The following is an 18341-nucleotide window of genomic DNA, read 5'->3' on the forward strand; positions in this document are numbered from 1 at the left end:
GTTTTACAACCTCACATTTAATACCTGTAGTCTTACTCTTTCACAAACAGTCTTAAAGGGGCAGGATGACTATGGTGCTTTTGCACTGGAGAAATTACACTCCCGCTTCTCTACTTTTACTTTTAACCCCCTCCACTTCCTGCTCCTTCTCTGGTGTCTGTGATTGGTCAACATTTCCTCAAGACATTCAGAAAGTTAATTTCTGTTGCGCTTAAATGGCAAAGACGTGCTTACTTGCAATATGCCAACAAAGTACAACATCACAAAATACTTCAGTGACAGCTGTGACCATAAGAACATTTTTTGTCAGTCCTAGTTACCATAAAACTGTTGTTGAGCCTTGTATTAGTATTTGAGAAATTCAGGATCACTTTGTATCACAATCAAAGTTAGTTTTGTAAAATATTGTTTTTAAAGATAATTTATTAAGATATTTTTCCTTTTTATCTTTTGTATATAGCATTAACTTTAAGAAGTGATTTATTTTGTGTCTTAGCTCTTTGTATTCGCACATTTAGCCAATCGTTGTTCATATGCAAATACTGTTGAATGTTTTTGTATATCAGGAATATACAGTAAGATGCCTTGTTCTTTTATTATCCAAAGAATGGCCCATAATCTCCAAATATGCGGTGCTACACCTATAGTTGCACCAATTTACATAGGACTGTATTTGGGCTGTGTACTATACATACATCTTTGTACTATATACTTCTTTGAAATGGCTATTGTATCAAGAATTCAATTTGTCTCAAGGCACATGTGGTTTTTTAGAGAAGTTACTAATCTTATTCAGACACTTTATTTTACAGTTTATGTATTTACCCTCTGCTATGAAACCAACAGTGGTGTTGCCCAAAAATGACATTGACACTCAAACATGAATATGTTGACTCAAAAGTTCCTGAAACGTCCAGTATCAGTAGTAAACACCAGCAAACAGCAGCTGTACTAGCGCTGTAAAATAAAGTGTCTCACCGAGTTTGTGGTAATTAGAACTAATAGCCATTGTATTCCAGTTTGGCAGAGGGTTTTGACCCAGATTTCCTTAGTGTGGCCAAAACAATAGGTTTAAAGCTCTCTGCTCCAAAGGTGCTTGATATGAGTGTATTTATATTGTGTTAGTTAATGTTTTCTTTGTACAGTAAGTACTTGGAGTTGCTAAATATGCTATGCTCAACAATACCTCACTTGGAACAAAACACAACTCAACTAGCCATTAAACTATGATAACCTACACTACAGTGGTGCTTTGGCCAAACAAGGGAGATACAAGATATAAACATCAAAAATGAACCATCACATTTTTGGTCGTTAAGCTGTTTATTGTGGCACATTTGCTTTTTGGTGCTGCCTTTTCTGTACTTTTTATTTCTTTCCATGAGCAGTTAGTGTATTGATCAGATTGATCAGCTAAATGCAAAGTGTATCACAGATTTGATGAAATATTGTTGAATTGTCTTTCGAATGTCCATCAAACAACTTGCTCAACCTTTAAGAGAATGGGCTGTTAAAATGTCGTACTTTGAACACGTGATACCTGTGACCACAGGGGAAGTTAATAGTGTTTTGTATCCAGAGCTCTTACTCTGAGCCAACCTAATGTGTCTACCTCAGTCTCTGTTTTGATTGCCCCCCTGCCGTATCTTTCTCTCCCTTGCACTGGAGGGGTTTTGGCTGGCTAAGATTAAGCATGAGTTGTTGAGGCTACCGATTGCAGTTGATGGCCCTAAACACAGATCCAGGGTGTGTGCCATCTCCCACCTTGTAATGCCTACCATCCTGCTTAGGACAGTGAAAGCTGATCCAGAATCTGTGGTTAGGGGCAACTTTTGTCTGCAGCCCACCCAGTTGACTCCTCCTGGTCATAAATGTCTGTATTGACATCACACCTTATTTTAAGGGCCTGTTAACACAGCAGTGAGTGCATTTCTTTTACCACACATCATTTACTAATGAGAACTATCGCTTGTAATGGCTCCCACATGTGTGATTGTAAGACTCAAATCTAGGTTGAATCAGTGAAAGTAGAACACAGTATTAAAGCAGCACATCTATTATTCCTGTTTAGTTTCATACTTCAGTCTTAGCAGTTTGACTCCTTGTGGTCAACATCTTGGTTCAAACAGCAGTACAGATCAAACACCATATCAACAGGCTCTTGAAATAAGTATATTGTATGTCTCCTATTCACAAATGGCAGTATTAGTCTGTGTTTCAAGAAGATTTCTGTACATTTATGTAATTACTTGTATTTATTGTTACTTCATTATAATGTTATGTCAATATTTAATTTTTTATGGATTTGTTGGATTTCTGTTCATTTCCAGAAAAGGTTACGATTAAAGTGAAGTAGAGGTACTGTCAAAGGCTTTTTTCATTTTTATTTAAACAAAACATTCTGGTAGCGCTTTAGATTAAAGCCCGCGACATACAGCGTAGTTCTTCCCAATTTACAGTGTAATTCTTTGTATGGTGGGTGTACCAGTGGAGTACGTACCGATACACACGTGTATGTATAAGAGAACAAGATGTGCAATTAGGGAATAAGAGGGTAACAATCTGGGAATTTTAAAATGTATACTGTGTATTCTAATATTATGGGATACAGTAAGCAGGAAGTTTGGGGGAAGATGGAGTAATGAGTTCTGTAGCACTTTATAAATCTGCTGTAATTTATTTCAAAATGACCATATACTACTACTATAACTACATAGTTGGGTCATGTCATAACTTTCAAAGTCAGCACTTCTAAACTAACTTCATACAATTTACACTTCCAGCAGATCCAGCAGACCTAATGCCAAAACCACAGGCAATAGTTATGCAAAACATAGCTTCTTTCAACAAAAGCTCAACAGAAGAAAGTCTCACCTGCCAATCACTTGACCAGCAAACGCTGATGGTGTGTGCTCATTTATTACCTGTGTGTGGCTCTCATGGATGGTCACGCTCATGTACCCTGTAATATAACGCCAGATTGTTGCTGATTAGGTCATACAGTAATATTAGAATAGGTTAAAAAACACACACAGTATAAATCCTGTTCCCAGATGTTTACCTCCTTATTCCCTAACTGCAATTCTTGTTCACTTGTACCTACATGTATGTATTGGTAAATAGTCTACTGGTACACAGTTAGTACAAAAACATTGCATTATAAATTGGGAAGAATTATGCTGTATGTTGGTGGCCGTAATCTAAAGCGTTACCAAGCCAAGGTCACTTCAAACTAACAATTTTCAACTTGCTGGCAACTCACACTGACTTGACCAATAATGTCAGAAACAGAGATGACTGATGCAAGTACCAACCTCTAACAACATTCATTACGCTAACAGCCCCGCTGCTTGCAACATTGCAGTCCTGCTGCTAAGCCCTATATTGGAATGTTTAACTCAAGATTACCGACTCAAGCTTTATGGTAATTACAGTGTGTTTGTGGATAAGGAAGTGTCCTATATTATTTGGTGTTTTACCTTTTGGCTTCAGCTAAAAGATTTAAAAAGAGAGGCCTGGCAAATAGCTTATAAAGCAGTCCTCCCCGCCAGTCTATTCAACAGGGTGTTTTTCCTGAATGAAAACGCACAAATCACTGAGCAATATCCTTGTTATTTTATGTGGTCAGGGCCTCTGCTGACCTCTTTGAGCGATCGTGCTTTTACCGTCTGTGTCAGGAGCTCAAAGCTCTTTCCATCGAGGTAAATCTTTGTCCTGCGTGACAATGCCTCAGTACACCTCCCATTTCATTCACTCTTAATGCCTATCCGGCTTTTTCTGGGACGCCTGGTGACGCGTGCTCCGCTATGAAATTGCCAGCGCCCTTTGCCCCTTTCTGTCAGGCCCCTTTACTCTGGTCTAATGCGGTTTGATGACAGTGTACCAATGTGGGGGCCAGCGACTCGAATGAGGGTCGGGGTGTTAGCAAGACAATGCAGTGGTGTATTGGTGGGTCAAAGGTCACGTTTGATCTGGGGAGGGGCCCCTTCCCGGTTCATCCCATCAACACAGACTTCTGGGAAATTGGGGGGGGGGGGGGTCCCCAAACACTATGCTGACATTGAAAAGTGGTGTATTTAAGAGGGTTTCATTTCACAAGGGCTCTGCCAGTCTGTCCAACTGATCAGGCTGGTGTTTGACACTACTTAAACTCTACATAGCGTTACAGTACATGAACTGCACTTATATAGCGCTTTTCTGTTTTAACGAACAAAGCACTTTACAATTTGCTTCTCATTCACACACACACACACACACACACACACACACACACACACACACACACACACACACACACACACACACACCGATGGCTGGCCCACGAACAGGAGGAGCCGGGGATCGAACTGCCAATCCTGTGATTAGTAGACGGCCCGCTCTACCTCCTGCAATAAAACTGATGCAAATAAAATTGTTTATATAGTGTATTTATTATCTGATGAAGTGGGAAATGTTAAGTTCAAGTATGTGTGAGCAGCAGTGATGTTTGTATTAGTGAACTGCTCTGGATAATTACGGAACCCCAGAGAACTTGCGGGTAAAGATAATGAACCCTGCACAGGGGGGTTCGTGTACTGATAAAACACATGGCGTTTTAATGCATCCCATTTGTACTGATTCTCAAGGTATTCTGAGGGCACAGTACAACAGCAGGAAAGCGGTTGTAAAAAAGTATATAAAACTTTTGAGGAATGACCTGAACAACAGTCTAGAAGACTGCCTTGGATTGTAAATGCTTTCCTTTTAATGACTTTACTGGAAAGCCCAGTTTCCCCTGTGATGACCCACTTACTCTCCACAGTCCATCTGAAACAAATGTGTTACTGTGTATTGTGTTCATGTCAGGCAATAACATTAAAAATACAATCTCTGTTGTTAGTCAGTGGTGGTATTTGATATTAGGAAAACTGTCTGTGACATCGACCATAAAGTCAGTCCTCTACTCCTTTGTGCTGCGATTCATCATGGGAGGTGCTGTCCCAAAGACACATAAGCAGCACAGATGGTGTCATTTTTATTCAAATGTAATAACAGCAATATCCGCACAAGAATCACACAATGTTGATATATTTCTTGGCAAAAAACGAAACGGAAACATCAATTTTTTTGTCTTTATTGACTGATGAATGATGAATGGATAACTCCAATAAATTTAGCGCATTAGAAATCACATTGGGATGTGAGGGTTGCCCGGATTTAAAAGGAGGAATAAGCACCCCCCCCCCCCCCCCCCCCCGAATGAGGTGAGGGGTCACGGCATGTTCCTGTCTTGTACAGTCCCTTGCTGGTCATGACAGCACCACACGCTGGGCCCTGTACCCGTTCAACTCTGAGCCTGTCGCTTCCCATCCATCCCCACATGCAACGCCCCCCTTTGATTATCCGAGCACAGTCCAGCCCTTCTCCACTCCCTCTTGTAACTGCTGTGTGTGTGTGTGTGTGTGTGTATGCCTGTCACACCGAGTTAGACTTCCAGTAACTCGGTGAACCCGGAGGTGAAACAAACTGCTGCCGGGGTGTAGGGCACGCTTTGCCATTGGACCAGCTACCCACGTGGAGCTGTGTCTCATATCACTTTCTTTTTTTTTCCTTTTTTTTTGGAGTCAAAAAAGATCCGTGCTGTGCTGTCACCTATTTTGTATCATGCAGATTCAGATTCAAATGACATTAAACAAATTGTGTGAATCCAAATCATGCTGTTAGACTTGAATAACGCTAACCAAAAAAAAACACATCTGAATTTCATTTGTTTGGAGCGTGGACTTTTTTACACTTCATTTTAACACCAAACATACCTTTTGATTTCAATTTAACACCTTCTTTCCTTTGACATCTTGCAGTGCTCGGCCTCCTGCGGGAGAGGGTTCAAGTCCCGTAAGGTGAGCTGTGTGACCGGGTCAGGCCGCCCCGTCCCGGAGGAAAACTGCCAGCCTCTGTCCCCCAAACCCAGCAAGCAGAGGCGCTGCCGAGGAGGACGATGTCCCAAGTGGAAGACTGGCGGCTGGGGAGAGGTAGGACTCTTTGCTTTAAATTTCTGTCTTTGCTGCTGTGACTTGTAAATTTCCCCGCTGTGGGATAAATAAAGTCTAAAGTACTCCGCCACTCTTGTTCTCACGCTGCCAGACATGCCCCCCCCCCTCTCCACTTTAATGCTTACCACCTTTCTGGACAAGTATGTGCACATGTGTGAAAACATCTGTAGCTGAACCTGACTGTATTTATGCACCATGCCAGGCCGCTAACTAAGGCAGGGTGCTGTTGCACGTCACATGGTGGTTTGCCGGGTTGCAGCACAGGCCTGGGGCGGCTGCTAACAGGGGTGTGGAAGTAGTGTATGCAGGGGATGCGACTTCCCAGTGCAGCAAGTATGATAGCAGGAGGGATGTGCACCCGTCTCTTTGATCTAAGCTTCACTGATGTTAAGTCCAGCCAGTGTAAATCTACCCCCCTCATCTCTATATTTTCTTGCTTCTCTCTCCTCACCGTCACTTTTATCCTCCCTCTCACTGCTGTTTCCCCCACTGATCACTTTTTCTTTCAAGCCTTCTTTCGCTCTTTCACTGCTTCCCCCGCTATCTTCTGCCTCCCCAATGGGAACCACATGTTAAGTCTTTCCGTTGAATGCCCTACTAAAGAGGCAATCCACTAACGTCAGCATGCCAGACACACTCACAACGTGCACCTGGGCTGCCTGACGCTTTTCTTTCTCTCCATCCCTTCACTCTCTAAGTCTCTCTCTCTCTTTCTCTGAATTCACCTCACTGGCCAAGAGTCCGAGCACAGAGCGACAGCTGCGCTCCATACATCAGAGAGGATGTGCGTGTGCTCTAAACATCTGTGGAGCAGGACACACGCCAGGAGAAAATGATAACTCCACACGAGGCTCTTAGTCAAGTACAGCGTGATTACCCATGGTGCAGCAGGCTGCCCAGTGGTTCAACTGCTGAGAAGGCATGGCAGATAATACACAGTGAAATATGTAAAGTTGGGTCACATATGAATGGACATGTAAATATGTCTTTAACACACGGGCGTATTTGTAAACATTCATGCAGAATTTAAGCTGCTGTATGTCTGGAACCCATCCAGTTGTCCAGTGATGTCACCTCAGCTTGATCATCTGGATATGTTTATCACTTCCTGCTCCCTTAACCTGCAAAAATATGAGCAGTTATGATGGCGGTCTCGCTCATATACACATATACACATATACAAACATACAAACACAGACTTAGAGTCTTACTCTCTCATAGTGTATCCCAGAAACCCCTTCTCCTCAAAGCAACATAAAGTATTATGTATGTAATGTGTAATTCATTAGCATTACATTAACAGCAGTGCAGTGCAGGTTGTTCAGAATCATCAACATCTGCCTGAAAAGAGAAAAGACACAAGATAGTTAGTGTTAAATATTACCTCCAAGCTAAAAAAACCCGTATCGTTTGCTTATATCGTGATTGTTTCAGTCGTCTGGGTTAACAAAACGATGGAACGGGAGATTTTTCATCCTTCATTCTTTTGTGTTGTAGAAATGTGTTCTGTATTACTGGAACAAAAAAAAAGACACCCTTTGATTAAAAACACACACTCAGTTTCACAAAGCCGCCCACTTTCCAGGCTCCAACTTGAATTTCTTCTCACATCAGTATTATTGTTTTTTTAAACATTGCATATTTCCTGTACAGTTCTCAATAATACACCAAGCCCTGTGTGGAATGCATGTATACCGTTAAAATAACAGTTGAAATGTCAATGCCTCATACTTGGGTTAGTAAAGAAAATTAAAATATGGATGTACACCTATAAACATTTAATTCAATACTGGCCACATTTAGACACAATGTGAGCATATTTACTTGAGGAAAATCAGAAACAGAAACAACAACACAAATCAAATCAATAACCACCACAATAAAAATACAGCTGATAAAATATGTGTTGGATTTAATCAAGTGTGGTCCCTTAAATAACTTCTATCGTCAATCTTCATGCCACATACAAATAAAATACCACAGCAAGCAAACAAAGTAGAAACGCCATTAAACTCACTATGTTGCAGGAATGTACGGTGGTTACATATGCAGTAAAACAATGGAAACGGAGAAATAACGGTTGAAGAAACGTGTTCAAAGCTCTTGCCTGTCCTGCTTCCAGTGTTCAGCATCGTGTGGCGACGGCGTCCAGCGACGGGAGGTGTTCTGCCAGGTTGGAGACCGACGGAGCCCGCTGGAGAGCGGCTGCTCCCAGCGCTCCAGACCGGCGTCCAGCCAGAGCTGCCGGGTCTCGGAGTGCCCCTCCCGGTACCGGTGGAGAGAAGGAGACTGGCAGACGGTAAGCTGAGGAAGCACGGAATGCCTGTACAGAAAGCACTGGAGCCTGAGTGCAGAGACTCCGTCTCAGGATGAGTTTGCTGTCATATCTGGTGAAGTACGAGTCGCTGCTTCCGTCGGAGGCCAGCGGGGAGGAGAGGAGGCGCGCTGCTGCGTGCCCCTGATGAAAATCAGATGATCAGCCTTTTTTTCTTTTCTTTTTTTCAAAGCTTGGGCTCCTTTTCAAAGCTTGGCCTCTGAAAAGGACAATTCCGGTCTCAATGCTGAGATTGGCTAATGCGCTTTAAATGCCTACCTATAGGCATGACCGTTCATATTATCTAAACATGAGCGAGCCTACTACATGTTGCTACTTAAAAGCGAGGTTAAAGGCCCTACGGTTATTCTGAGTGACGTGGTCCTACATCAACACACTATTTTCTGCCAAAGTTAGAGCAGTTTTGTTCGGAGGCCCCGGAAGGTCATGGTGGGAATTTCTTTTTCTAAAGTTCTTTTGCGTTCCCTCGTAATATTTTGCTTTACTGCTTTACTGCTGTCGCTGTGGTTTGTTGTTGAGCTTTGGTTGTTATGATTATGGCTGTGACACATTAGTTTATTTGGGTGTAACACTAACTAACTTTCTTGGCTAATGGTAATGGCAGTAAAGACTCGTTATAGTACAGTAACCATAGCCAAATCCAGATCATAATAGATTTAACATAAATGCAGCCGTAGTCCGAACAATAACCATATCTACAGCCACAGCTTCAACCACCACAGCCAGGGAGAGCAGCTTCAGCTGTGCTCACAGCCGGCGGCTGTCAGAGCTTGGCTTTTAGAAAGGAGTAATGAGCAATACATGCAAAATGTCACATCATCCCCCCTCTCTGTAGTATCTGCAGAGTGTTACCCTAAACACACTAGCTGTTTCTGTTATCAGGGGGAACGCAAAACTTAATGGGAGGTAATGCAAAACTTATTGTGAGAGAATGCAAAACATATTGCGAGGTAAAGCAAAGGTCTTCCTCAAAAATATTCTTGCCGTGCTCCTTAGTTTTTTTAAAAACAAAAATCTGTGCTCTTTTCACTGGTTTAAAGTGGGCGGGTCTCATTTGAAAATAGATGATGTCACATACAGCTGTGCACCAATCAAGATTTTCCAATATTTGAATCAAAATGTGATGGCAGTTTTGGGGGTTGTTAGCTCATGTTTCCAGGCCACTGTCAATACAATCTGATCAAACTGCACTCAAACAACCCTGATGAAGCAGATTAGCTGAGTTTTCGACTTTAAACCAATTTTTATTTACTAACTAATTTAAATGTTTAATGTTTGCTTATTTAGTCAAGAATATTTAATGTTATTGAGAAATGTGTTCAGTTTTGTAGTATTTTCATTTATTTTTAATCACAATTGAATGTTAGTTAAACTGGTAATACTGTGTTTCTATCCATTATCTGCTCTGATTCTGAGAACACTCAAAGTTAATGAGACTTGTTGCTTAACATAAGGTTGCAGTAACGCCTGGGCTATATTTAATGGGTACATTCCTGCTGAGTAACATTCAGCAGTTGTCTATAGGCTAGAGGCTACATATCCTTGTTGAGAGATGGGATTATTAGAACATGCAGTTGCAGCAGGAGATTCGTCTTCACTATGTTCAAGTAATGTCGAATCTGGGTCACTGAGCAGCATGAAAAGTCTTCTCTGAAAGGAGAAGAGAAAAGAGTCTAATTAGTCTGGAGAAGTGTTTGGAGCTCCCTGTCTGGGTGTCCCAATTAACAGCTGGAGGTAATTACAACAGTTCACCTGGCAGGGGTTTACATGCCTATGTGTTTTATACACTTACATTGACTCCACAAATCAAAGACGATGTCTTACACCAACATTTTACTTCTTTGCACACGTAGCTTCTTTCTTTAGGCCTAACCTACCTGTTAGAATGAAATATTATATTACTATAGCTTTGTCTACCGTCAGTGTTACCAAAACATACTGAAACTCAGGTACCCGTCATGTAGGGTTAGTTTCAGTCCTGCACAGTACAGCAGCACAGCTCACAATAGCGGTTCCAGGTATTTCAGTTGTTTGACAGTGTTCAACACATTGAGAGTGATGAAGACCAGCTGGAGTCGGCTGCATCCGTAACATCACAGAGTGTTTCTGACGCAAGTGGAAGCCTCTCTGAGCTCTTGCTAAAGTTGAGTGCTTTAATTACGACTCTTGCTAGCTTGAATGTCGTAATATTTACTACAAGGCTGCAGTAAGACATCCAGGTCCACGTGGTTCAATGGCTTTGAACTTGCAGTCAGGTAAACATCGAAAGACAGCACATTCATAGCAACACTTAACATTAAAAAAATACAGGCCAGGCAAAGTCAAGTTTCTGGGCCACTTTGAATATTTATTCCAAACCTTTTAAAGGAATAGTCGACATTTTAGGAAATATGCCTACTTCAGCCAGGAGACGCTTAGCTTAGCTTAGCACAAACACTGTAAGAAGGTGCAAACAGCTAGCTTTGCCTTGTCCAAAGTATGTAAGCCTAAATAGTTTGCACGTTGTATTTTGTTTTGTTTGATCCGTAGACATACAGAAATGTATGTTACCTGCTGTAACTATTTCTTGGCCAGGCGCAGTCCCTTCCTGTCACAGGCTAGCTGTTTTACTCTTCTTTCAGTCTCTGTGCTAAGCTAAGCTAATTGTATCCTTGCTATAGTTTTATACTTAATGGACAACAAAGAAAAAATGCGTATTTCCCAAAAGGTTGAACTTAACCTTTAAATGCATCCTTTCCGTATCCTCTGGTTGGCTCCCAAGAACACTGTAACCCTCCTCTCCTGATCGAGAAACAAGGGGTCAATACTCTCATGGTATTACTCTTCTTAATTTCTTAATGTGCTGTGGCAAGAAAAGGTGACACCAAATAAAACTTGGTATCTGACATGGATGAATGTTGGTATGAAAGGGTGAACACACGATTCTGTTACAATTACTATTGGATTACCAGTGGATACTGGTGTCTACTTCCAGCCTTCTCAACCATGTATTCTGCTCTTGTTACTCACAGAGATATTATTCTAGGGCTTATGTTTTTGTATATCTTTCCACAAGCAGCTCTGTTTAGAAAATATACAGTATTTATATTGGGTCCGGTCTAATTTGTGGTTTAGCTGTTGATAGACTGGTATGAATGGGTCAAACACAGGTGTACTGCACAAGTTTTATCTATAAAACATCGAGATGATGGGTGTCTGCCACTACGAAAACAGCTCATTCATTTGTTAAAAGCATTGACTGTATTGTGATATTCTTGTCCTTTTTTGGGGGCAGCCTGGATGCTAAGACTTAAGGCGGTCGCTTACTGCTAGTGAATCTCGACTCTGACCTTTCATCAGGCACATTGTTGGCATGGGCTGTAAACGGTTTCAGGAGTTAGAAGTTGTGTAATCTCTTCTCAGGACATGGTCGTGTCCTCCGCTCAGGTTCTTGTGCTCAACAACACAATGCTTTCCTCCCAGCACTTATCTACTGTTTTGACATCTTTACGCTGCAGTCCCAATCTTCCTTAGCGTTGATGATTATTGAGAATCTCTACTTTAAAACCTCGTAGTTGTACATGCAGCTGTTTGCAGCTGGACAGATGTGCATACATACTAAGGTCCACTTTAATCAAAAGAAAAACATCTTTTTTTCCCATGATAAAGGAATGTTTCCACTTATACATGATTTGCTGTCTTTGTAAAAGGCTGGTGTCTGTCTTGTCTCCCCTACAGTGCAATAAGTCGTGTGGGGCGGGCCACCGACGACGAGCCCTGCAGTGTGTGGACCACAACCAGCAGGAGGTCCATGAGATGTACTGTGTGAACCAGATAAGACCTCCAGACATAGAGAGCTGTAACACCCAGGCCTGTGAGTTAATCTGGATCACAGGGGAATGGACTGAGGTGAGAGCCAAAGATGCTGTGTGCCATTTAAATGATGTAGTCCCACTAAAGGCTTTGAGATCTGAATTGTATAAAAGTCAGTTTGCTCTGAATAGGCAATACTTTACTCTTCAAAAAGACCATTCCTGTAAATCACCATCTTCAAATCCAGGGATGCGGAAATGACAGAAATCACCCATGTTTCCTGTGTGGAATACCGTTGTTATTTCATGCCAGTGATTTATTCTCTCCTCCAGTGCTCAGCCAGCTGTGGACAGGGCTACCGCCAGCGTCTGATCTCCTGCAGCGAGGTGCATGTCGAGAATGACAACTATGAGTACGGCCATCAGTCTTTGTCCAACTGCCCCGGGACCCCCCCTGAGAGCTATATGCCTTGTAATTTGGACCCGTGCCTGCCGCCACAGAAGTGGAAGGTTGGAGTCTGGGGACTGGTGAGCGAGTCCATCGTTCTAAATGTTGTCTGGTCATTTACCAATATTTTGTGAAGATGGACCATGCATGTTTTTAGTCTTAGATTCCTAAATTATAATCATGAGACCTTGTGAAAAAAATGTGACTTTAAAAAAGAGCTCAAGTTATGATTTATCAAAGAAACCAGAAATTTGAAATATGGCAAAAAAGTATTTTGCATTCGGCTGAGGTAGAAAAGGAAACGCGCATTCATTCACATTTTCTTTTGCCCACGTGTTCACAGTCTGAAATTCAGTTAAAATTTTTACTTAATCTACATGGAAACATGACTACTATCTTTAATCTCATGAAGCGGACATTTATGCACAATCATTATTTATACATGAGGTTTCATGGTTTTCTTCAACATAAATGAGGCCTGACATTAAGAACATTCAACTGTGTCAAAGCCAAATGGTAAATGATCAGTACTGAAATGACAAAAACGTACATGGACATAAACAAAAAAACTGCTGACAGGCCGTCATCCAAAAGTTTTATTTTCATGCTGCCCTGGTTCCCTTCCTCCCCTCCAGTGTTCAGCGAGCTGTGGTGATGGCGTGATGGAGAGGACGGTGCAGTGTGTGTCAGCAGATGGCCAGCAAAGCAATAAATGTTCTCTAGACGCCATGCCAGAGGCCAGAAAAGTCTGCAGAAATCCGGCCTGTGAGTACTGCAAGAAAACTGCTTCTCTTGTAACAAAGGTCAAGGCTACCAGGGTTAGATACAGGCCAACTCAATGCATCCCAAATTCCAGTATTAGGTATGGCTTGATTTGATCCGGTCATCTCAGAGATTTGGCCTTTAGTGAAATATTTATGATCCCAGGCGAACATCAAAGATTCACTGTCCGGTGTATTTACTTCCCTACGGTAGGATGGGACATCAAAGAGTGAGTGGCTTTCCGTTTTCTTTGATTCGATGCAGCGATTTGCCACACTTGACTTAACTCCTGAAATGTGTGTGTGCATGCGTGCACATGTGTGTGTATACAGCCGGTGTGTGCCCGTCCTGTGTTAAATCTTTGCATAATACACTACTGTATACCTCCTTATTTCTACTTCTTTTGTGTCTTCAAGGCCATTTGCCCTCTAGCTGTCAAGACGTCCAGAGCATGAACCGCCCCCTCCCAGACAGCGAACACTTCCTCAATATTCAAGGAAAAGCACTCAAGGTAATGAATTAGCTCACAAATGCACCATTTATGAAGCCATAACAGGTTTTATTTATGAGGGGAGAGGGGCATTTGAAAAATAGGTCTTCACACGTTCTCTCACACTTCAGGTGACACTGACAGAACATTTCTGCTGCAGTGTTTGTGCCTGCATTACAATACAAAGTGCTTAAAATTCATCTCTACTAGCTTGTCTTTAGGCGTACTTGGCGCCGCAGCTCGCTGTACAAGGTTGAAGATAGATGCAGCATATTTCATAACACAAAGTCAGAGGAAGTTCTTTGACTGCCTTCAAAATTACACTAGCGTCTGTGTTTGTCATTGCCATCGTAACATCTTCTATTCTACTCCTTTTTCTCACCACCATTATTGTTCTTCTTTCCTAATCTCCACTTTTCCTATTTTTCCTCCACCGTCTTATGGCTGGTTCCTCCATCCCTTTCCTTCTCCTCCTCCCTCTGGTTACCACCTCTCCTTTCCCTCCTCCTCCGCCTTTTTCTCCTCAGGTCTACTGTGCAGGAATGCAGACAGAGACTCCACAGGAGTACATCACCTTGACGACGGGAGAAGGGGAGAATTTTTCGGAGATCTTTGGCTTCAGGTAAACAGCTGACAGGACAACAATGAGAACAGCCGGTTTCATTACAAAATCCACTCTTGGCAGTGTTTTTTGTCTGTAAATGAAGAAATTCCATGGAAGTGTAAAGTTGAGCTAAGGTATTCGTGTGTGTGTGTGTGTGTGTGTGTGTGTGTTTCTCAGGCTCAATGACCCCACCCAGTGTCCAGCCAATGGCTCCAGAAAAGAGGATTGTGACTGTCGGAGAGACTACACTGCCGCCGGCGTCACCACCTTCTCCAAAGTCCGCCTGGACCTCAGCAAGATGAACATCATCAGTGAGTGGCACACACACACACACACACACACACACACACACAGCATCCTGTGCCAGTTTTAACTCTACATTACTCTCAAATAAGAACTTCCTTTGCTATTTAATTATGTCCGTGCTCACAAGGGTTAATGGACTCAAGATGTCTTCAAGGTTCATTTAAGCAACACACAATTACAAGCCTTGAGGGGATTAAATGAAACTGCTCTAAGGAGATGAAATTATACTGATATTAGTCTGACCCCAAAACTGAGGCTAGATTTAGACCAGTTAAATAACACAAGGCTCGGCCATTATGGCAGATGTAAGCTATCATTACAAAAGTTCACCTGAGGTCCTGTAGCAACAAATTTCAAGATACAAATTTCTAAGTTTGTCACATTGTACTTGATTAGCGTGTTGGTTTATCTTCAGCTACAGATTGGCAGTTTGCTTTCACCCGAGAAGGAAAGAGTGTTCCATTTGCTACAGCTGGAGACTGCTACAGCGCCGCACAGTGTCCACAGGTGAGAACAACAACAGTTGTTAGTCATATGACCGTAGGGGAAACTGCCCTTTTTCGCAACAGACTGTTGAGTCTAGCTAATAACATTAATGATGGCTTAGTTCTTTGTGTCCTAGTAAACTATGAAGTTACCATTGTCTATGAAATTTACTTAAAATAACAAAGCTGATGTTTGACTCTATACATTCTGTATTAATCTATATAAACACCCTTTTATGAAGAGAGCTTGGAACGTGTAGGCTGTGCCACTCGTCTCGACTGGTGTTTTTTGTTTAGCTTTTTATGCCGTTTGGTGTATGTTGAAGGACCACAATGGAAATAAGCCTTACCCTGTACTTTGAATCATCAAATAAAATCAACCAATCCAAAAGAGCATCCTCACTAATGACCTTCACCTTTTGGGCAGAACACCTGACTAGACAAACATTGGTTCCTATTTATAGATCTGAGCTCTAATTAAGCCAATGAGACCTGAGATTAATCTAATTATTCCATCAGTTATATTATGGCTCCTACATGCATCCTTAAATACATTTCTATGTGATATCCTACTGATATTCTCTCCGTCTCTGTCTCTTCTTTCAGGGGCGGTTCAGGATCAACCTCTCAGGAACAGGTTTTAAGGTGGCTGAAGACACCTCATGGATCTCTCAGGGCAACTATGCAGTGGCTGATGTACAAAAATCACAGGTACTGGAAATATGTCCCATATGTACATGTCTCTATCCTGAATAGTCTAATAGATTAAATGAAAAATCACTCATTATAATCCCTCATTCATTCATGATGACATACCTGTATATACTTGGTGAGGTCCTGGGGTACATAAAATAGAAATGAATTTAAAATTGTATCAGTCATTATTATTTAATGGCCTTTGGCAGATCAACAAACATTTAAACAAACATTTCCTGCCTATCTGTAACCTCTCTGCATGTCCTCTTGGCTTCAGAGTTCTAAGTGGGCATAGTCCCAAGTGGGTTCTGTATTCCCAGCTCCACTTCTCCACATAATCTCGCTGAGAAAGGGCCCTTATTGGGCAGCTGCTCTCTCAAGTGCCCCCCCTACCCTCCGCTTTTGAAATGGAGATCAAGCTGGAGAGTGCTTTTTGGCAAGGTGAAAACAGGAGGCAGTTGTGATGCCAAAAAGTGTTCACAGTCTGATATTCATCGCCAGCCGGCCCGCTCTAGGCACTCCAGGCAGTTTAAATGAAGCCAGGTTAGGACAGTGGGACAGAGCGAGCACTCCAGAGGAGATCAGACAAACCACTCGTGGCACGCTGTGGCTTTCATGTCGTGGGATAGTGTTTTTGGTGTCCTCGTCTGATGCAATTTCCTTTTTGTTTGGATGAAGCCGCCCATTATGCTGCATGTAAATGATGCTAGTGAAGTGCTGGTGAATAATTAGCTTCTATTTTTCTGCTTGTTGCTGAGTGTGATCACCCAATTCCTACCTGGTGACAACCTGCCTGGTGGGCCTCAGTCTTTTGAAAAGGAAAAGCTACTTTCAGAGCCAAAACAACTCTACCACTAATACCTTTCAAATTGACGACATTCTCAAGCTACTTGGAAGCGGCACAACCGGTTCCTTCACTGTCGAGGCTTTTTTCTGAACAGGCCCTTCAAACTAACATCTGTTTAACACTGACAGTACAGATCAGTGTGAGGGGAAAATGCTTCTTCAGAGTTTCTTCAGCACAGGGCAAAGAAATTCAAGCAAGCTGTGATCTTGACAACATGTTCTCTCATATTCAGCATCTGTACAACTATATAACAAAACTTACTGATGTTCTATAACAGCTGCACCCAATAACTGATGTTTTTCCTCTTGTGTCCACAGGATGGCAGCAGAGTGTCAGGAATGTGCGGAGGCTACTGTGGTAAATGTACCCCATCCTCTGGCTCCAGTCTGCCTGTAACAGTGGAATAGATCTGACACCGTCAAACAGGTGCGGGATGCATTTTAAATATGACAGCAGTTTCAATTATAAAAGGCACAGTCACAGTCTAAACCACCATAATTCAAAACACGTGACTGGAACCTGCTGAACTCCCTAATTGATGAGGCCTTTATTAGATGTGCAGAACTCAACAACTACATCTAAGTTAGTATTTATGTTATTAATTGTTTTTATGCCCACAAAGGATGGTCTCTACCATTAAAGCTTGTAAACAGAGGAATATCTCAGGCTCATATTTTCAGACTTCAGTCAAAAAAATGGTCATTTCTCACCCAGAGACAGCGGTCAACTGAATATCAAGTATTTCATATTACAAAAATATGGAACTACAATCTGCATTTCTGTTGATTGAATATCTTTCCTTTGTCCAGTCTTTGTACTAATGTGCAGGTTTATGAGTTTGACTGTTAATGTTGTTTGCATGTCTTTGTTTTAGCATCTATTTCCATTCATCTTGGCCGTCCTCTTCAGGTGCTCATTGTGTCAAGACTCCTCTTTGGTGCTACAGCCAATTCAGAGCTCAAACCCATCCTCCACATGACCTCTTTTACTCCCATATGTGTATAGTGTAAATGAATCTGGTGTAAGTACTGTAGATAGCAGGATATGTGTCTTATTTATTGTACTCTCCTTTTATTTTTGTATTGTAATATAATTGAACTGTTTTGTTGTCAATAGCAAACACCGCACAGTTGCCATTTATCAGATTATTGCCAGAATGTGCCTTCCAATGTGGATATTTGCCATTTGGACTTTTTAGTGCTGTCATTACTCCTCACTGCCTGTGTTACAGCCATATGTTCCTTCTGAGACCAATTCAGTAAGTTGTGTTCATTCCAGTAATGTTATTGTTGTGATGGTCATATTCATATGCAGTGAGGTCTCTCCAATCAGTGGGTCCATTTTTTTTAAACCTTTATCACTTCAGGCAAGATTTGGGGACTCATGCAGAGATAGTCCTGTTTTATACTTTGTGCCATTGAGCAGCTCCTTTAGACGACTTTGTTGGTTTAGTGAAGTGGTCAGTTTCTTATTTTGAATGTATTTCCCAGTCAGATGTTAACTCCAGCGATCCATCCAGTTCTAAGTTGTGGGCAACTCTTGACC

General features: G+C 41.9%; 1 protein-coding gene across 1 annotated transcript in view; it reads left to right on the plus strand.

The window, feature by feature from the left end:
• Nucleotides 1-17203, plus strand: part of adamts9 (ADAM metallopeptidase with thrombospondin type 1 motif, 9) — a 42542-nt gene extending 25339 nt beyond the window's left edge. The window contains exons 29-39 of the mRNA XM_070901946.1: nt 5841-6011; nt 8155-8331; nt 12085-12255; nt 12492-12686; nt 13242-13371; nt 13785-13879; nt 14386-14480; nt 14640-14773; nt 15184-15275; nt 15860-15964; nt 17114-17203. Coding sequence (XP_070758047.1) covers nt 5841-6011; nt 8155-8331; nt 12085-12255; nt 12492-12686; nt 13242-13371; nt 13785-13879; nt 14386-14480; nt 14640-14773; nt 15184-15275; nt 15860-15964; nt 17114-17203 — 1455 coding nt within the window. The remainder of the gene's footprint in view (nt 1-5840; nt 6012-8154; nt 8332-12084; nt 12256-12491; nt 12687-13241; nt 13372-13784; nt 13880-14385; nt 14481-14639; nt 14774-15183; nt 15276-15859; nt 15965-17113) is intronic.
• The last annotated feature ends 1138 nt before the right edge of the window (nt 17204-18341 follow it).

The sequence above is a fragment of the Enoplosus armatus genome, chromosome 3 (assembly GCF_043641665.1).
Source record: "Enoplosus armatus isolate fEnoArm2 chromosome 3, fEnoArm2.hap1, whole genome shotgun sequence".
Classification (NCBI taxonomy): Eukaryota; Metazoa; Chordata; class Actinopteri; order Centrarchiformes; family Enoplosidae; genus Enoplosus; species Enoplosus armatus.